Here is a 20,941-nt window from a genome sequence, read left to right as displayed (position 1 = left end):
GTCATCCACTCAATCTGGACCAGGAAACTGAGAGGGTTCCAGGCTAGTGTCATCCTTCCCCCTGGATGATAGGAGGAATTAGATGTGAAACACCAACCTGAAAACAAGTGACTATACAGACTACCCATATTCTGTGCCTTAACCTTAGTCTCAATGAGAGTTATCATTCTAAGGGATCATTTATTGACGATCTTTTTCACTTCTAATTGCCTAGACAAGCAATTGATCCCCTAGACATTCCACACCAATATACTATCCATTCTGATCAGGAGAGTCCCTTCCCCTGAATCCATCTGTATCACTCTTAGTACAAGCCATAGTACCCACCATAACTTGCTCCTCCAGAATCTCCAAAGCTGTGAAAGAGTTTTGAACATGGATAGGACACTCAATCTTCCCTCCACTCCTAGCTCTCTGAGTGACTGGCTGAAAATTGTGAGCATGATCCTTTTGAGATTCAACCACTAGTTTCACATACTTCTTAATTCTCCACTCTTTCTGAATTTTCTTCTTATTACATTCATCATCTGAATGTCCAATTTTCTTACACAGAACATTCAACAGGTTTTCATTCATAAACAACTCCAATTACCATCTCTAAACTCGTCTCGTTCAGTATAGTAATCTGATCAGGTAGATCTTGCCCAAACTTTATCTCAACTAAGACTCGAGCATATTGAAGTTTTTCTCTCTTAGCTGTTGCTCCGTCCACTTTTACAAATCGTCCAATAGAACTCACAATCTGAGCAAGACATCTCTCACTCCACTATTTGAAGTCCAGCCTTAGTTGAATCCAAACAGGGACCCATTCAAACTGCTCCTTGTTAATCTCCATATCCGGAATCCACTCCTTCACTATCACCGGTTTATTATCAAAGAAAGGATTCGATTCCTTTAACACTAGATCCTTCTTCTCCATTGAAGTAAATCGCACAATGTAGATTCCAGATTTCACCATTACTACCTTATCCACACCATAATTTCTCCATATCCTCCTTACAAATTCTTCCATCACATATGAAGGAGGATTCGCTCCTAACACATAACAGATTATAGAGGATGACCAGAAATCAACCTCCGATTGAACATCCTTCATCTCTATTTTCACTTTTGAATCCACATTACAAGAATTGACAATGTGATCAAAGGAATTAGATAATACCTCATTATCTGACATCTGAAGAATCGAAATCGGATCAATTTGGCGCGCAACTTCACTCCTACTCAGTTTTCCAATTTTTATCTTCTCAGCTGATGAATGAATCGACGTCAACCATTCCAAGAAGAATCTATGCGTATTCAAACTATTCTGAATCTCTCTCACATCATCTTCCTCAGATTGTTGCTCAGTTTGAAACTCCATTGCAGACACACCTAGAATTTCATCCATGGTTCTCGTTTTCTTAGCCTTCGAATCAGAGCTCGGGCCAGTTGGCTTTTGATTGCTAGAACTCATTGTCTTCTTCACTTTTGAATTTCTCGCCATGGTAGAGAGAATTCTAGAGTGAGAAACTCCTAGCTTGTGTCGTTTGTATATGTGTAATTTTCTTTATTTATATTAATCATGAATTTATGTTTAGTTTAGTTTATATATATATAATCTTATTTATATGTATTTTGTATAATTTTTGTTTCTGAATAATGTATTATTGTTGGTATATATGTTTGGTAATAATGTTGCCATAGCCCAGATGAGTTGAGAGTACTCACATTTAACATGGTGTGCCAAAATTGAGAGAAACGTTAAAGCTGCAGACTTGCAGCTGCACGTCTGCAACTTTTTTTTTTACCATCAATTTTAACATACTAATGCGGTTCGTAAGTAAAACTACATTAGTAAATAATTTGCTGGCTTGACACCGCATCACTAAATATATTGGATCTACTGTGACCCTATCCGATGCAAACCAAAATCGAGTCAGTAAGCTCGATTTTGACCGCATCGGATAAACTTATTTCACATGCATATTCTGTGATGTTTAGGAGGCAAAGCTTGTTTTTTTAAGGTTCGATCTCTAGCTTCATGTTCCTGTGGGGATGTGGAAGTCTTTAAAATTTCAAAATATGATGAGGTTAATTGTCATTAAAATAGTTACCTACAGAAGATGGCTGGTTTTTTAATATTACATACATATTTTGAAGATTAGACAAATAATTAGGATTCTAGTTATGCCTTGTATACATATTTTCATTATGCGTTATTTTGAACTTTTACACTATTCACACACTCTTATCTAACCATCTTGTAAAGTTATGTGATATCTTCTTAGATTTATCTCACTATATACTTTTAAATATTAACTTTTTATTTTACTAACATGTAAGAATGTCAATAAAAAAATGCACTGACAAGCATAAAATTCTATATGAAACGATTATATAAAAAAGGAGAAATTGTATCACAATAATTACGATGTTACGCTATAGTGATGTATTTCCTCATTTCTATAATTCTTACAACCCCTACATTTTCAAAGTCAAATTTCATAAACTCTAACCATAGAATCTCATCACCATCATATATGAAAAAAAAAGTCAGGTATGATCGTATTATATTTATCTTGATGTGTTGGTTTTAATCATTTTCTATGTCCCAAGATATTCTGAAACTTTTTTCTTGTGTCCTAGATTAATTTTATATTAACTCATTTTTCCTACTCTTTCGCTATCATTTTTTTTAAAAAAAATTAACCTTCTTCATGATTTTATAAATAAAATTCTCATTAACTCATATCACATCTACCTTATAACTGTATAACATTTGGTAACCCTATTGTAACATATTTCCTTAAACTATGTGTCCCCAACAAGTGCTTCTATATATCTTTCTAGGATAGAAGAATTAATAAATTTTAATATGTTCTACTACTATATCATTGAAGTATTTAATAATACAAATAGTGCATTGAAGATGATCGTGAAATTGCGATTTGCTAGCTAGTGTTACCAGAATAACGGACAGAGGAAGTTAGAAGTATAGAGACACTGCTCTTGAATCATATGTCTAGTAAATTAATATTTAATATGTTCTCAATAGATGCATCATATTGATTAGGGACACTTATCAATGCATAACTTTAACTACTAATATCTTTAGTTATATAGAACTAAAATTTGTACTACATGTGTCTGATACTAATTGTAACAAATTGACTTTTACTCTATTCACATGCTTACTTTGAATTGACTAAACTTTTAACTTGTATAAAAAACAGAGATCCTGGTACATAAGATGTTCTAAAATTTATTTCAATACGTATTTTCAATATATTAATGATTAAATTTATATATTGGCAAGTATGTAAGTCAAAATGCTTTGATTAATATGGGACAAGGGATTTAACAGATATTTCGAAAATGTAAATTGAGATTAACCCCAAAATCATATAATGATGTTTATGTTTACATATCTGTAATTGAATAGGATCAATCTTAACATCTAACTAGTATAAAACTAGTAAACATGATGCGTCTATTAAGAAATGAAGAAAGTATCATAGTGGAGGAGTAGGGAAAAAAGAGAGAAATTAAAATGAAAAAAGAGAAATTACTCACTTATAAATAAATAATTTAGTAAATAATATTTGAGTAATTTAGAAGTATTATCGATACGTGACTAACACGCTTTCATCAACCAACTAGTAACTAACTAAATATCTTGCAGCGGAAGTCTTTAACAAAAAATAATAAACTTCATTATCAATAAAATTAAATATTGTCTCAATATTCAAAATTAATAAATACACCCCAATTTAGGTGAAGATCTCCTTCCTAGTATGCTCTCATGCACATCCAAAATTCACCTATAAAACTGCTTACCAAATAAAAAAATCGAAATACGTGTCAGCATGAAACAGAGTACAAAATGTACTAGATAATTAACACATTTTTTCGTTCACAATACTTTTCATTTTGAAAAACTCACATCACTAATAATTCCAGAATAACTTTTAAGAATTAACTCATTCCAAACAGTTTAATGATAATTCAAGAATCACTTTTATGAATTAACTCATTCCAAACAGTTTACTAATAATTCCAGAATAAATTTTTATGGCCAAACTCTTCCTAAATAACTTCAATTGTAATAATTTTGAATATAGTTCCTCTTCTTATATCCCCTTCCTTTTCCTAAGTGTGCACACCCCCAAGCTAGTCATGTCATCACGGATCTATATCAATGGGTAAAAATAATTGCTAACAAGTGCACTTTGAAGCATGAGCCCTCCTTGATGTTAATCAAGCGGTAATAATAATAATATGACGTGTAAGGGCCTCTTCTCCCCAACTTATTTTCAGTTCAGTTATGTTCAGTTCAGATCAGCTCCAATCAGTTCAGTTCAGTTCAGTTCAGTTCAGCTCCAATCAGTTCAGTTCAGTTCAGTTCAGTTCAGTTCAGTCCACTTCAGTTCAGTTCAGTTCAGTTCAGTTCAGTTCAGTTCAGTTCAGTTCAGTTCAGTTCAGCTCAGCTCCATTCTTTTATAACCATTTTGTTAAATATTATTATTATGTTGGTATAATTTATTTTACTAATTACTCTTATTATTATTATTATTATTATTATTATTATTATTATTATTATTATTATTATTATTATTATTTTTTTTTTTTTTTTTTTTTTTTTTTTTTTTTTTTTATTTATTTATTTAAATATATATCATTACTATTAAGTATTATTATTATTGTTGTTTCTATATATTATTTTGTTTATTATAGCTTTGATCATTATTATTACTATTATTATTAGGAGGAACATGGTTTAGGTCAAAGCACAAATATACCCACTTTTTTTAGCCCATAAACCAATCAAATCGGGTCAAGACGGTTTATGATGTAATTTTCGCGGTCCAACCCAATCATTATTTTTATTACTAAATTATTTTATATTATTAAATCTAATTATTAAAATAGTAATATTAATTTACTTCTTAGATATTATTGTTATTATATATCATCATCATATATTAATATATTAGTACAATTAATATAAAATAGGGGTTTTCTACGTTATGCCCTCGTGTTTTTTCATTTTCTACATTATACCCCATCTTTCTGGAATTTCTACACTGTGCCCTTGTGTTATCTATTTTTAATACAAAATATCATTGCCGTTAAGTGGCTGTTATGTGTCCCGTTAGTGAAATTAATAATGATTAATGAATTGAATTAATTTGAGTAGCTGTTTAAAAAAACATGAGAGGGAAACTTTCCCACCAAAAAAAACTAGGGTTTGACTCCCTTTTATTAACTTCTTTCCCCTTCCCCAATTCTTCTTCCTTTTCTCTTTGAAGCTCCTCTCCATCATCAACAATATCAACTGCAAATTCTTCCTCAGTTGCGGCCTTGGAATGGGAATTCGTCAATCCCAAGTATAATTGCAGCCCCCCAAAAAACGCGAGATTGCACATCTCTGGATCTCAACGCCATCCTGGTAGGGCATATTTCAAGTGCGATTTTTGCAATTTTTTCTGTGTGGTTGCACAATGGACATATGATTAGAAGAGGAGATGTTGCAGATGTTTTTTGCTCTGGGATTTTGTTTTTGGGATAGAGTGCGAAGAAGAGGAGTAAGGAAGTACAATGATCAAAATAGGCGAGAGAGATGAGGGGTATTTTATTTTCTTTTTTTTTTGTTCGAAAAAATTATAAAATTGACGGTAGGTGACACATTTAATGCCAAACCTAACGTCCGTCATTAATAAACCCTCATTAATGGCATTTTGTTTTGAAAATAAAAAACACGAGGGAACGGTATAGAAATTCCAGAAAGATGGGGTACAACGTAAAAAATAAAAAAAAGGAGGGCATAGCGTAGAAAACCCTATAAAATAATTATTAGTAATTATCATTATTATCATTAATTACTATTATTATTAATTTATGATTATTAATATTATTTATTTATAACTATCATTCAAAAATATCCAAAATACTATTATTATTATTCATTATTATTACTTATCATTATAATAATTATTTAATATTCATATTATTATTGTTTAAAATATTATTTATATATTTATTATATTCAATTTAATTTATTTTAATTCAATTCAGTTCAGTTCAGTTCAGTTCCAATAAGTTCAGTTCAGTTCAGTTCAGCTGTTTTATGCCGAAGAGAACAGGCCCTAAGTCATGAATAAATCCTTCTTGATGTTAATCAAGCGGTAATAATAACATTATGATGTTTAAGTAATGACTAAATCTTATTTTCTAATATAAATAACTTTTTGAACATTCAAAGTTCATGAAAAACAGTCAAACCTTTCCTTGTAAAAATAATTTAATTTTTCAAAAAGGATAACATAACTTCTATATAAAAATGATTGATAAAATCACTCATTCTTTTCACTTCCAAGAGTGAATAATAAGATATTGTAACCATTTAAAACCAAATTTCTAAACTAATCCAACCATTAATCAATAAACAACTTTATCACATAAAATCACATTTCAAAAGATCTAGCTACATAACGTACCTTGACCTTACACAAAGAGTATACTAGTATCATCACTTATTCTTATGCTTGAGATTTCTTCTAACCAACCAATACATAACTTATCATATAAACTAATCATGATATTAAACATGAATAACCCATCATGAGTATAATATTTTTGAGTAAGAAACATGGAAATCTTTTTCTTAACCTAAAGAAAATTGGCGCTTGAGTAAGAATTATGAAACTAGAATAGATAAGAAAACAAGAAAGAACCTTGAAGTAAAAGAGTATGGATTCTTCAATGTTTTTGTGTCAAAAAGAAGGCTTAAGTTATGGGGTATTCATAGAAGTAAAATAGGTAATACTTAATTTCCAAAAATTAAATAGTTTGTAATGTTCACCAAAAATTAGGAGATTAAACCAATATTTGTAACCTCCTTCATAAATGTGGAAGGTTTCGGAAACAAAACCCATCCCCATTTACTCTATAATTGCGTAAAAAAATATGGCTAATTTTTTTTTTGTTTGTTTTTAAAAACTTATTCAATAAAACTTTTGACTAGGATTTAAAACCAAAAGCTTAGCTAATTTAATTTTGCCATCATCTCCCGCCAAAACAATTTAAAAACGAGTGGAGTTACTAAAATACCATTTTCTTAAAATGTTTCTTTTAGAAAATAAATATTTTAATTACTTGAATAAATACTCCGTACTGTCTACCTCCCTTAAAAGAAATTTTGGCCTCGAAACTTAAGATAAAAAGTCATAATCACTTTTCAAAACGGACTAAAATCTAAAATTGCAGCTTCTTACTAAAATGCTCATGTCTATAAAGCATATAATGACTCAAAAATGTGTTAAAATGCAATAACTATGCTAAAAGCGCTAAACTCTATCGCATTCTACCCCCCTTAAAAGGAGACCCCGTAACTCGACAACTAACCTCGTAAAACAACGCCAGATATTTCTTGCGCATACTCGCTTGCTTCAGCTTCCCAAGTTGCTTCCTCAGTTTGATGGTTTGATCATAATACTTTGACTAATATTACATCCTTAGCCCAAGTACTTCTAACTTTACTATCAAGGATTCTTACAGATTTTTCCTCGTAAGTCAAACTCTCATCTAGCTCAATGGTCTCAAGTTGTAACACATGGGACACATCCTTAATTTACTTTCTTAACTAAGATATATGGAAAACATCGTGAATTGACTTAAGTCATTTGGCCAATCCAACTTATGTGTCACTTTCCCGGTCTTCTTTAATACCTCATATGGCCTGATATACTTTGGGCTTAAATTTATCTTCTTCCCAGATGGTACCACCCCTTTCATTGGAGATATTTTCAACAATACCTTCTCTCCTACCTGAAACTCTTCATCCCTCCGCTTCAAATCATCCTAACTCTTCTGCCGATCTTGAGCTGCCTTGATCTTTTCTTGAATCACTTTCACTTGCTTCACCATATATTTGAGGAACATAACAAGCGAAAAGTATCCTAGAGTGAGAAACTCTCTCCTCTCTTTAGACCTCAATGGAATAGTAACTTTCATCACCATTTTTGTCCATCAGCAACGCTGAAGCTATGGCAAAAGGTGCGAAAAAGGGTAATGGAATTAAGAAGCAAGATAAGAATGGCCCGAATGTTAAGGTTGTTTGCAAACCACAATCTGAAGATGCTAGGAAGGAAATTAATGTCAATGAACTACAGGATGATTCATTGTTGAGTTGGAGCTCGGATGATGATCGATCACATGCATCTCTTGATTTTGAAGCTTCGAAAAAAGATAGGGAGGCATTTATTGAAGCGCGAAACATAAGAGAGAAGTGGATTGCATCGGTTCAAACTTCGGCAAGCTCGCTTCGTCCTATAGTTCAACCTTCTCCTTGTCCGATGCAACAACTTTTGAGCAATGCTGGAAACTCCTATGTCTCAGGTACTTGGTGTCACTCTCTGTTTCATAATATTATTGATGAAGGTCTAAATTTAGAAATACCTATGGTGGATGCTGGTGTCATTGTGGGAGAGAGTAGAGATGAGAATTTTGTTAAGATAACTATGGAAGATATAAAACCGGAATTAGAATACTGGCAGAGTGTTGTAATGTGTTATATCCTTGGGGTGAAACCTCCATTAAGGATTGTTGAAGGTTTTATGTGGAGGATCTGGAAGAAATTTGGTGTTGTGAAGGTGGCTATATGAAATCTGATATGTTTATGGTTCGGTTTCATAATGTTGATAGTAAGAATCAAGTACTGGAGGCTGGTCCCATTCTGTATGATAGAAAGCCTGTTATTGTAAAAGAATGGACCCCTAATGTTGATATTACTGCTGATAGTTTGAAAATGGTACCTACCTGGATCAAGTTGCCAAATCTGCCTTTGCAGTACTGGGGACAAGTAGCGTTGAATAAAATAGTAGGAGTTATTGGGAAACCTATTCGAACTGATCGTGCTACTACTCAGAAGGATCTCTTAGACTATGCTAGGGTATTGTTGAAGTTACTCTAGATCAAGAATTCCCTACTGAGGTAGTGTTTTGCAATGAAAAGGGAAATATGCAGACGCAGCTGATCATTTATGAATGTAAGCCATTGATGTGCAGTGATTGTGGGGGTAGTATAGGGCACAATATGGAGCAATGTAGACAAAAGAGAGTTGAAGTTGTAAAGGCTAAAATTATACAACAAAAGAAGTGGGTGCCTAAGGCTCAGCTAAAAGAGCTCAATAGTAATCAAATTGCTCCTATTAAGGTCCCTGAGACATTGGAAGTGGCTAAACATGTATATGGCTTAGCTACTATTGCAGAGGAAAGTGAAGAAGAGGGCCGTCAAGTCAATATAGAAGATGATGGTCATGCTACTCTGGAGATGCAGCAAGTTGATAGTAGAGAAAATGGACAAGAAGATGTGATACAGATAAATAAAATGAAGGATATGGAGAGGAGAGTTACAAAGGAGAGCCCGGCTCCTAGCTTGGTTCCTAATGGATAGAGTGGGGTTTTGGAATATAAGGGGCCTGAATAGCTTGAATAAACATGGTGATGCTAGAACTATTCTAAGTCATCATAATTGTGGGTTGTTTGGTCTCCTAGAGACGAGGGTTAAACCAAGGAATGTGGATAAGGTTTACCCTAGAGTATGTCCTAATTGGAGCATTGTGGCGAACTACTCCTTTCATTAGGGAGGAATAATTTGGTTGATTTGGTGTAACAACCCTTTTCCCGAGCTGCTAGCTAAACACACGTAATATTCACTAATCACAATCAACGCTTAATAAGCCTTGAATGAAATATTTACTCGCAGCGGAAACATAACCTATAAAACGATCCTGAACCTGCGGGTTATGGGCCCACAAAATAAAATCATTTATATAAGACTTCAATTACACTAATATCTCGACTAATATTCCCAAATATTATATACAACGGAATATAAATATCTATTCTCAAATCAACTATCTAGATTGTTAGTCTTGGACGAACACTTAAGCAACTACAAGAGGGGGGATGAATTGTAGTTGGAGAGATTTTCAAACTTTTTGCGGAAATAAAAGAATGAATAAGTAAGAAAGAAATAATTGCATGAATTAGAAAGAACTAGGAACACGGATTTTTACAAGGAAAACTTCTAGGCCCAATAGGAAGAAAAACCTTGACCACGAGGGATTTTGACTCAATTCTCTTTAATAACTTTTAGGCCAAAAGACTCTCTTTTGTACAACCTAAACTCGGACCAACTCTGTTCCTCTAGGAACTGGTTCCCTGTCAGCCTGTTCCCCCTGAACAGTTGACTTCTCCCTTGACTTCACTCAAAGCCTTTTCTCTTTCTCTTCTTCTTTCTTCTTTTTCTCTCAAAATGATTACAGACTTAGATTCACTCAACCCAATCTATAATACATCAATTTCTAAGAAGAAAAAACGAATGTACTTTCTCTAAGAATATTACATAAAATTCTGAAAGTATTCTAAAAGATCCTTACAAATGCTATTTGTAGAGACCTTAATTTTCTAAGCACTTCTCCAGATTTTCTTCAAAAACTTCTCCATGATCACACTAGCTTCAGCTACTTCTCCTATCTTTCCGTTGCATTTTCCGTTGATAGTTTGTTCAGTTTGGCTTCCACATCCAGCCACGATCTCAGCCACTTCTCCATGTTCACACGCCTCAAAATAGTTAGGTTGTTGCGGTTCCTAAATTATAGGAACTACTCAACGTTCTCTTTGTAAGCGCCTCTTAGGTTAGTGTTTGCGGCTCCTAGATTTAGGTAACCATAGATGCTGCACAACACTTAACTAAAAACAATATTATGGAAATCTTAATATTTTCATTTGTTACATCCATAATATAATCGGATAACAAATAAATAATACAAATAATTTACTTGATTAAACACTATAACATCTTATAAGTTATTTATATTTATTTGTGAAACTAAAGATAATTACAACTAATTAAAACTGAAAAAAAATAAAAAACAAAAATAAACTGAAGAAATAAGATCTAAGACATAAACAAATTACTTCTAACAAGAAAACTAAAAACCGAATTAATAAACTAAAAATATGTAAACTTTAATTATATGTCATTATCAAAATAGTGAAATAACAATATTCCCCCTTTTTGATTATGACAAATTAATTAAAAAAATTTTAAGTTTTTATTTTTTGAAAAAAAACACTCTAAACTAACACAGAAAAAACTACACAAACTATCACAAATCTAACCTAGTTAAACAACTCTACTGAGACTGGGAACAGATAGACATGTAGGAACAGAGATGAGCAGAATATACAAGGAACTATGATAAAAAAATTGTTTTGTACACACTATCTCTTCCCCCTTTGTCATTATCAAAACCAAATGTTGACCTGCAGCACTAGAGAGTCAACAGTCTAGGCACAAGCAAGTTGCTCAAACAGATATCTCATAATATTAGCCATCCAAACACAACAAACATAATAGGCAGCAGAGAAGTAACATTAGGGCAACAAGAATCAGTCAATATGCAGAGTAATGAAAAGAAAATGAAGAAAGCAAAGAATATTAAAGTACTTCATATGTCTCAGAAGGACAAAGAAGAGAATCCAAAAGATTGTTTAATAATTACAGCCCAAAAAAAATTGTTCAAATTATCCAAAGTAGAGAAGTTAGGATTTGGTTCGTTTAAGAGAGAGGAGACCACATAATCTATCTTGAGAAGCACACCATCCACCTTGTTCCTGATCCCAGTATCAGCATTCTTGATTGCAAGCATTTGATCCTGCTGCTGAGAGTCCAGAACATGACAGTAGCTTCAATGGCATTGATCTTGGTGTGCAGGAGGGTCAAGGAATCCTGAATTTCCCGGAGCTTGTTAAGCCCAGTTGTAGAAAGTAAGGAAAATCCACGCAGTAGAAGGGAAGGATCAGAATCAGGTGAATAAAGACGTGTCACCTTGATCCTGCTCCTTCTGGAACTTGGACCCAGCCAACCTTTGGCTTTTTCTGACAGACCCACTGGCAACCCTTCTTCATCCAACTTTCTCTTACTCCCACTTCAACCTTAACCGGAGTTTCTTCTCTCTCAAAATCTATCTTCCCATTCACCAACCTCAACTCAGCCAGTCAAAGTTTCTTTTGTAAGATATTTTCTGGCTCAAGGAAAAGGAGGGACTAGAAGGTAGTTTAACCTTGCATTGTTTGAAGACAAGGAAGAAGATTACCATAACCCACTTTGGTGTTATGGGTAATGCAGTGAGAGAGATGTGAAATTATCAGAGAGGAAGGTTGATTTTATGTTTTCAGCAAGGCAATACAATAATGGAAAGATCCATTAGCTTGCCTGGGTTCTTTTGGAGGACGAGGTAAAATAAAACGCCAAACCAACTGAAACAGTAGCTTATGAAAGGAGACAATTCTTTTTGATCTAAAGATAAAGCATTAGAATTGCCGTTAAAGAAGCAAGAATTTTAATTGGTGACTCCATTTATGTTCAACTTAGCCCTACCCTTAATGTAGTCCTTGTAACCCTCATTCGGAACATCAAACCATTCCCCAGTTTCTTCTCAGTAATGGTAACTACTGACCCATTAACAATCGACACGCACACACCCTCTATTATTGTAAACCCAGAACAAAAAGCATTTATCTCTTCTCATAAAGACCCTCATCTATGCTAACATTTTTAACACTTCTGAAATTTTAAAATTTTCAACAACTCATTCCATTTAGACTTTTTGCACCATGCAATGTCTACACAAAAACCCACAAGAAATTGTGAAGATTTGTTTTCTTACCTCGTTTTGTAGGTCAGCATTTCTTGTTCTTGTCGCTTTCAATCTATGATCACCTCTTCCTTTTTCGGGAGAGAGAAACTGGTGAGAGGATGCCGATTTTACCCAGAGAATCTGCGTCATTCTTGGATGATTCTTGAGCACTTAATTCTCAAGATGGTGTTTTCTCTTTCGGAAATTTTGCATGACATCAAGGTTTGAGTTTTGGAAGACATGTTGACAGAGTTTGGTGAGGTTGAAGATGAGAATTAGGAGAGAGAGAGAGACTGTGAATTGATGTGTGAGAAATTATGAAGGGCAGTGATTTGATGTGTTAGGTTTATAAAGTAATCATGATCCGTGTGAAAAGAAGTGGAAGAGGTTTAATGAAGCGGTTTATGGGTTTTCGGAAGGCAATTAATGAAGTTACTTCACTTAACTTAGATTAATTGAACGCTTAATTTTGGGCATAATTCAGATTAGTGTTTAATTTTTGGACGGAAGGTGTGAAAAGAAAAAAAAACAAGGAAATTTGAGGAAATAGAAAAAAAATTTACTCTTGCATATGATAAAAATGTGTCCATAATATACAAACCACATGCATACCAAATATGTGCAAGGACACTAAGGGTAATATTCAGAGACATATGTGAGTCCTTAACTTGACCCTAGGTGTATGAAAATTAATTCATGAAGATTGCAGGACATACTTAGTAAGAAACAATTTGGGGGAACAATATTGTGTACATTTAAACAATTTTATCATTCCTAGTTCCAAGCGTATCTTTTCAAACCTGTCCCTAGATAGAGGTTTAGTCAATATGTCAGCTATTTGATTTTCAGTAGGACAAAAATCAACTTTGACTAATCCCTTCTCTACATTGTCTTTTAGGAAATGATGTCTAATGTGAATATGCTTGACTCTAGAGTGATGAACTGGATCCTTGGGAATACAAATAGCACTAGTGTTATCACAAAATAGGAACACACTTGAATTTTATGCCAAAGTCACGTACCTGTTGCTTGATCCACAATACCTGAGAACACATGCAGCAGCTGCCACGTATTCAGCTTCTGCTGTGGAAAGAGCAACATGTTTTGTTTCTTTGAGCTCCAAGAAACCAAGCTTGATCCTAGGAACTGGATAATACCGATGTACTTTTGCGATTCACCAAGTCTCCAGCATAGTCAGCATCGGAATAGCTTACTAGATCAAAGATGTCACTTCGAGGATAGAACAAACAAAGTCATCACTTCCTTTCAAATATCTAAGAATCCTTTTAACAGCTGTCAAATGGGATTCCTTAGGATTTGATTGGAATCTTGCACATAAACCAACACTAAAGGATATATCAGGCCTACTTGCAGTTAGATAGAGTAAGGAGCCAATCATACCTCTATAGAGTTTCTGATCTACGGACTTACCACTTTGATCCTCATCTAACCTTGTACCTGTTCCTATAGGAGTATGGTTTTTTTTTTGCTTGATCCATTCCATATTTTTTAATAACTCTTTTACGTATTTTTGTTGATGGATCATTGTTCCTCTTTCAGTTTGCTTGATTTGCAAACCAAGAAAGAAGTTTAATTCTCCCATCATACTCATTTCAAATTCACTACGCATTAACTCAGCAAATCTTTACAAGAGATTCGTTTGTTGCACCAAAAATTATATCATCCACATAATCTGAACCACTAGGATGTCTGTTCCTTTGGATCGAAGGAACAGGGTCCTATCAACTTTGCCTCGTATAAAATCATTAGAAAGTAAGAATTTTGAAAGTCTTTCATACCATGATCTAGGAGCTTGCTTAAGCCCATAAAGAGCTTTATCTAGCTTATAGACATGATTGGAAGATCCGGGTTTTCAAAACCAGGAGGTTGTTCCACATAGACGTCTTCAATCAAATATCCATTTAAAAAGCACATTTGACGTCCATTCTGGTACAACCTAAAACCCATGAATGATGCAAAGGCAATCAAAATTCTTATTGCTTCTATTCTAGCTACAGGGAGCAAAGGTTTCATCAAAGTCAATACCTTCTTGTTGATTGTACCCTTTGGCTACTAGTTTGGCTTTGTTCCTTATGACTGTCCCATGCTCATCTAGCTTGTTCCTGATTACCTTTTGGTTCTTAGGCTTGGTCTCAAGGTGCCAGACCTTGTTCCTCTGGAACTCATTCAGTTCCTCTTGCATGGCGTTTATCCAGTCAGACTCCAGTAGGGCATCATTGTGATCTCGTGGTTCTGTCATAGACAAAAAGGCATGGAAAGCACAAAATTTTTTCAGTTGGGATCTCGTTTGAGTTCCCTTTTCAATATCACTTACTATTAAATCCAATGGATGGGATTTTAAGTGTTTCCAAGGTCTTGGTTCAAATCTTCTCGCTCTGCTCCTCCAGATTGAGGAGCTTCATTTGTCTCGTCTCACGGATGAATTTCTGGTGCCTGTTCCTCTGTATAACAGGATCAGGAACAGTTCTCTTCTTCAGAAATATGCTTTTTGTCGGTTACCTGCAGGTGTTAGTTCCTCATCAATGTTTACTGACTCCTCAATACGAGTCAGTCCTATTTCAAAGTCATTTTCATGACTTGGTTCCTGCAGAAGTTAGTTTCATCGAAAATAACATGGATACTTTCCTCAACACACATTGTTCGTTTGTTGTAAACTCTATATGCCTTACTACTTAAGGCATATCCAATAAAAACAGCCTCATCGCTTCTAGCATCAAACTTTCCTAAATTGTCTTTACCATTGTTATGTACAAAGCATTTACAACCAAAGATTCTAAAGATGAGATATTGGGTTTTCTCTTTAGTAGCTCATAAGGGGTCTTCAAGATAATAGGTCTTAGCATGACTCTATTGATTATGTAGCATGCCGTATTCACAGCTTCAGCCCAGAAATTTTTCGGAAGATTGCTTGCAATTATCATCGTTCTTGCCATGTCCTCCAGTGTGCGATTCTTCCGTTCTACTACGCCATTTTGTTGTGGAGTTCTAGGAGATGAGAAGTTGTGATCAAGACCTTCATGCCTGCAAAACTCATCAAATTTTGAGTTTTCAAACTCTTTACCATGATCAGAACGCAAGTGCTTAATCTTAAAACCACTTATTCTTTGAGTTCTTTTAGCAAAGTTGAAAAATTCATCAAATGTTTCATCTTTGCTATGAAGAAAAATAACCCAAGTGTATCTTGAAAAATCATCAACTATTACAAGCACATATCTCTTACCAGATCGACTTTGGATTCGAACAGGGCCACACAAGTCCATATTTTACAATTCAAGGGGACTTTGTGTGCTTACCATTTTCTTAGATTTGAACGAGGATCTAACTTGTTTACCTTTTGCACAGGGTCCACAAACTTCATGGTTTGAGACTTTGATAGTTGGTAAGCCAACTACGAAGTCCTTACCACTTAGAATCTGGAGTAATGTCATACGTGCGTGACCACATCTTCTATGCCAAAGCAGTGGTTCATTATCGATGGCACTTAAACACGTTAGATTCTGAAGGATTTTGTCCTCGATCAAGTGTAATAAACTAAATAATATTAGGATAAGTTATGGAGATAATATATTCAATAATATTAGATGATCACAACGTTTTGCTAGAAGCTAATTGTGGTTTATTGGACTAATATGATTAGGGCCAATTACTAATATCATTGAGTCCTATGAGGTCACACAAGTAATGACACTTGGATATTTACCCAAATTCATTTGAGAAATGGGTTGCGCGGTTTGATGATGGATGGGAAGAGTTGTGACTCATGAGTTTATTAGGCTCATAATGTATGACATTATGAGGCAAAATAAAGCCTCATGAAACACCTCTTTTGTAACCACCTTATATATGATATGGGGTTACAAAGGGTGTATATACTCTTACAACTTCTAGAGTGAAAAATCTGATTTTTCCCTTAGTCTTTTCACACTCATTTTTCGGCCCTCACCACAAAAGTAAGAGAGTGCTTTTCTCTCTTCCGTACTAGCATACGTGGTGATCCAAGTGTTATTCGTGGACCAACATTAGAGGAACGGCGCTTGACGTTCTAAGGTGATCTCCACTAGAAGTTTGGTGAACAAGAGGAACATACGCATCAAAGGTATAATTCTATACCATTGTTTGATTCGTACTAATTTATGCAATGATCTTGGGATAGATGTACAAGTATATGATACTTGGTTTTCCGCATTATGCATCTAAGTTCCTACAGTGGTATCAGTTAGCCTATTGTATAGATTAATATGATCATGTTGATGCATGTTTTATTTTTTTTTAATTCAATTAAGGGAGGCTTTATATATGAATTTATTTGCATAATTGATATTATGATATTAATTGATTGGAAACATAAAAATTGGATTTTTATGTATATATAAATATATATTATACTCAAAATTGAAATCTCACATTACAAAATATCAGATGTTGTGTGTTAGTTCATGTTTTTTTTTTAAAAAACAAAAATAATATGAACCCTAATTTTTTTTCCCCAAATCAATTTATTGTAACTTTCATACAATTATGCACAAGGGTTGTTGATAATTGAAAGGGAAGGGGGGAAGGACAGCCGAAATTCGCCGACCGCCGGAAGTCGCCTGGCATGGTGGCCGGCGTGGTGGTGGCGCGCGGGTTGCTTCGTGCGACTGGGCGTTGCTGCTGCCGCGCAGGTTGCTGCTGTCGTGCAGTGCCATGGCCGCCAGCACCGCCGGTAGTGATCGAACCTCTTGCGCGCGGTCGTTGCTGGTGGTCGCGGTGGTGGCCGGTGCTGAGGTGGCAGTATCCACTACTGCCTTGGCAGCCTGCTTTCTTTTTTTTTTTTTTTTTTTGAGTATACTCCAATATTGCAAATTTATTAATTAATGGTGATTAATTTTATATTTAAGTCATAATTGAATTAAAATAATGAGCTTTAATTTTATTAGTTAATTATATGTGATAATTGACTAGTTAATTTTAAAAGGGGTTACTAAGGAGTTAGTAACTACTACTATTTTTTTTTATGATGTTAATTACATGATAGGTTGTTAGTATTAATAGTTGATTAATTCTTCCATGCCAATTTATGTGGTTAGTCATCATGTTAAGTTTTTTTTTAATATGATTAAATTATATGTGGTGCCTACAATTGCTTTAATTTTTCTTTAAGTTTAATATGATTAAATTTGTTAGATTAATATTTTAAAGCTTTGTGAGACGAAATTCTAAATGATTAAATTTTGTCTTAAGGTACCAACCATAGGATTTAATGTGTGATTAAATCTTCATGGTGTTATTATGTTTTAAAGTTGTTAAAACATGATAATTTATTTTAATAGTTGATTAAAATTCATGTTTTGTATATGGGATATTATGAATGCATGCGGTGACTAGTATGGCCCAAAACTTGGATAGAAAATACGATCTGCGTATCGTTAATGTATTTTTGTAATCTAAATACGATCTACGCATCGTTGGTATTTTTGTAATATTTTAGTTTATAATTCCAAAAATATTTATTCAAGTATTAATAAGAAGAATGGTGATTCAATCTTATCCTATGAAGCACAAGGATGGAGATCCATGGTGATTCAACAAGGGAGCCTTAAAGAGTAGTCTTTAGGTTTAGGGGCCATACTAGGATCACTTTTAATTTGCATTTAAATATTGCTTTTAAATGCTTTCTAAGTTTATTATGCTTGTGATTTAATTATTTAAATGTTCACTAGTAATTAAATCAACATAATAATTTACTTAGGTCCCTTAAATAAAATATTGGGTTTTTGCTATTCCAAATAAACACCTACTAAAACTTGATCGTTAGTAATAGGTTCTGCCAAACAGAGTATTACTTTCAATCTTGGGCTAAGTAGAGTAAATTTCCGAAATTTGCAAGTTTAGTTTGGTTTGGCCCAACAAAATCATCAAAACGGTTTTGGATTTTATATCAAAGTTTTTGGGTTTTGTGTTTGGGTGACAAGCTCTGTCTAGGATTAGGAAGGCTCTCCCCAACGTTGTGGGTAACTTCCTTACCTGGGAGCGTAATCACCTTAGCAAACCCATTAACTAAGATTACAAATGTTGTAATTAGTAAAGGAGTTTACTTACCTTTTAAACTTGGTTTTAAGTTGAGGCCAAAGTCCACTTATAAATCATGTTTGATAGATCTTAGAACCACTTGATTCAAAAGGGACACGTTAAAATTGGTCAAGTGCATAGCTTTTATTTTAAAGTGTTTAAAATTTGTTAAAAGCTATTATGATAAACATACTTATACTTTTGCATCTTCTATGTAGATATCATGTCTGGTAACAACAATAATTCACCTTTTAACTTACGTTCAATCCTTGAGAAGGATAAATTGAACGGGAACAACTTCCTTGATTGGGAAAGGAATCTAAGAATTGTTCTTAGGTCCGAAGGTCGAGAGGATGTTCTTGAAACCCCGATCCCAGTTTTAACTACTACCTCTACTGATGCTGAGAAAGAGGCCCATAAGGCCGTTGCAGAAAGGTCAGTAATTGTTACTTGCCTTATGCTAGCGGCTATGGAACCAAGCCTTCAAAAGAGGTTTGCAAGCTTGGATGCCTATAGCATTATCCGACAGTTGAAAACCATGTTTCAACAACAAGCTCGGATAGAGAGGTATGAAACTCACAAGGCTATTCTTGAGTGTTCGTTAGTTGAAGGCAAGCCGGTCGCCACTCATGTCTTCGAAATGATTGGTTATTTCGAAGCCATGGAGAGGTTGGGCTTTCCTTATAGCCAAGAGTTGGCTACTGACATCATTCTGCACTCACTTCATAAGGGGTTCAATACGTTTCGATTGAATTTCAATATGAACGGGTGTCGAAAACCCTTGCTGAGTTGCATGGGATGCTCATGACTGCCGAGCAAAACATCACTATTGCACCTAAGAAGGAAGTTCTTATGGTTCAAAAGGAAAAGGGTTTTAAGAAGGAATGGGCTGGCAAGAAAAAGCAAGATAAGGGCAAGCAAGTTGCCACTAAGACTGCTATTAAGCCACAGGCAAAGGCAAAGCCAAAGGTGGCCGCAAATGCCAAGTGCTTCTATTGTGATCAAATAGGTCATTGGAAGCGTAACTGCCCAAAGTACTTGAAGGATAAGAAGTCTGGGGCTTCTTCTTCAGGTATCTATGTCATTGACATTAATTTAGCAACCTCTACTTCTTGGGTATTTGATACCGGTTGTGTTTCTCACATTACTTCGAATGTGCAGGGACTAAGAAGGAGTAGAACTTTGGCTAAAGGAGAGGTGGAACTGCGAGTTGGAAATGGTGCAAGAGTTGCAGCCGTTGCAGTTGGGACTTATAGTCTACCTTTGCCTTCTGGATTAATATTAGAGCTTAATAATTGTTATTATGTTCCTGCTATTACCAAAAACATTATTTCTATTCCTGTTTTGGATAATGAAGGGTTTTCATTTACAATTGAGAAAGGTTGTTTCTCTGTTTATTTGAATTCAATGTTTTGCCACTGCTAAGAGGTCTAATGGTCTATATTACCTAGACTTAGACAAAGATGTCCTTAACATAGACAGCAAAAAACATAGATCAAGCGATACTAATCCTACTTACTTATGGCATTGTCGTTTAGGACACATAAACGCGAAACGCATTCAGAAGTTCATAAAGATGGACTTCTAACATCTTTGACTTTGAGCCATTTGATGTGTGTGAATCATGTTTAATGGGTAAAATGACAAAGTCACCTTTTACTGGAAAGGGTGAAAGAGCCAGTGATCTATTGGGCCTAATACATACTGATGTATGTGGACCAATGAGCACAAAAGCTAGGGGAGGGTTTGGATACTTCATTACTTTTACGGACGATTTAAGTAGATATGGATATGTCTATTTAATGAAGCATAAGTCGGAATCATTTGAAAAGTTCAAAGAATTCCAAAATGAAGTCCAAAACCAGCTTGGCAAAACAATCAAAGCACTGCGATCCGACTGGTGGTGAATATTTGAGCCAAGAGTTTAGTGATCACTTGAAGAGTTGTGGAATTCTTTCACAACTACTCCGCCTGGAACACCTCAGTTGAATGGTGTTTCGAAAGGAGGAACCAACTCTACTTGATATGGTTCGGTCTATGATGAGTTTTGCTGATCTTCCAATATCCTTCTGGGGATATGCTCTCGAAACTGCTACTTTCACACTTAATAGAACTCCATCAAAGGCAGTAGATAAGACACCATATGAGATATGGAGTGGAAAAGTTCCAAACTTGTCTTTT

The 20,941-nt window shown here is 34.5% G+C and overlaps 1 protein-coding gene across 1 annotated transcript; it reads left to right on the top strand.

The window, feature by feature from the left end:
- Window positions 1–8,641: 8,641 nt before the first annotated feature.
- LOC125498703 (uncharacterized) lies at window positions 8,642–9,435 on the top strand. The gene is made up of 2 exons (XM_048646958.1): window positions 8,642–8,932; window positions 8,995–9,435. The coding sequence occupies exons 1-2, from the start codon at window positions 8,642–8,644 to the stop codon at window positions 9,433–9,435; spliced, it is 732 nt and encodes a 243-aa protein (XP_048502915.1).
- The last annotated feature ends 11,506 nt before the right edge of the window (window positions 9,436–20,941 follow it).

The sequence above is a fragment of the Beta vulgaris genome, chromosome 6 (genome assembly GCF_026745355.1).
Source record: "Beta vulgaris subsp. vulgaris cultivar EL10 chromosome 6, EL10.2, whole genome shotgun sequence".
Taxonomy (NCBI): Eukaryota; Viridiplantae; Streptophyta; class Magnoliopsida; order Caryophyllales; family Amaranthaceae; genus Beta; species Beta vulgaris.
This window is presented reverse-complemented; position numbering and strand designations above follow the sequence as displayed.

What these genes read in the sequence shown, in the direction of transcription:
- LOC125498703 (XM_048646958.1), top strand. Translation starts at nt 8,642, where the DNA reads ATGAAATCTGATATGTTTATGGTTCGGTTTCATAATGTTGATAGTAAG. An exon ending in ATCTCTTAGACTATGCTAGG is followed by an intron (nt 8,933 to 8,994) that starts GTATTGTTGAAG and finishes TGCAATGAAAAG; the next exon opens with GGAAATATGCAGACGCAGCT.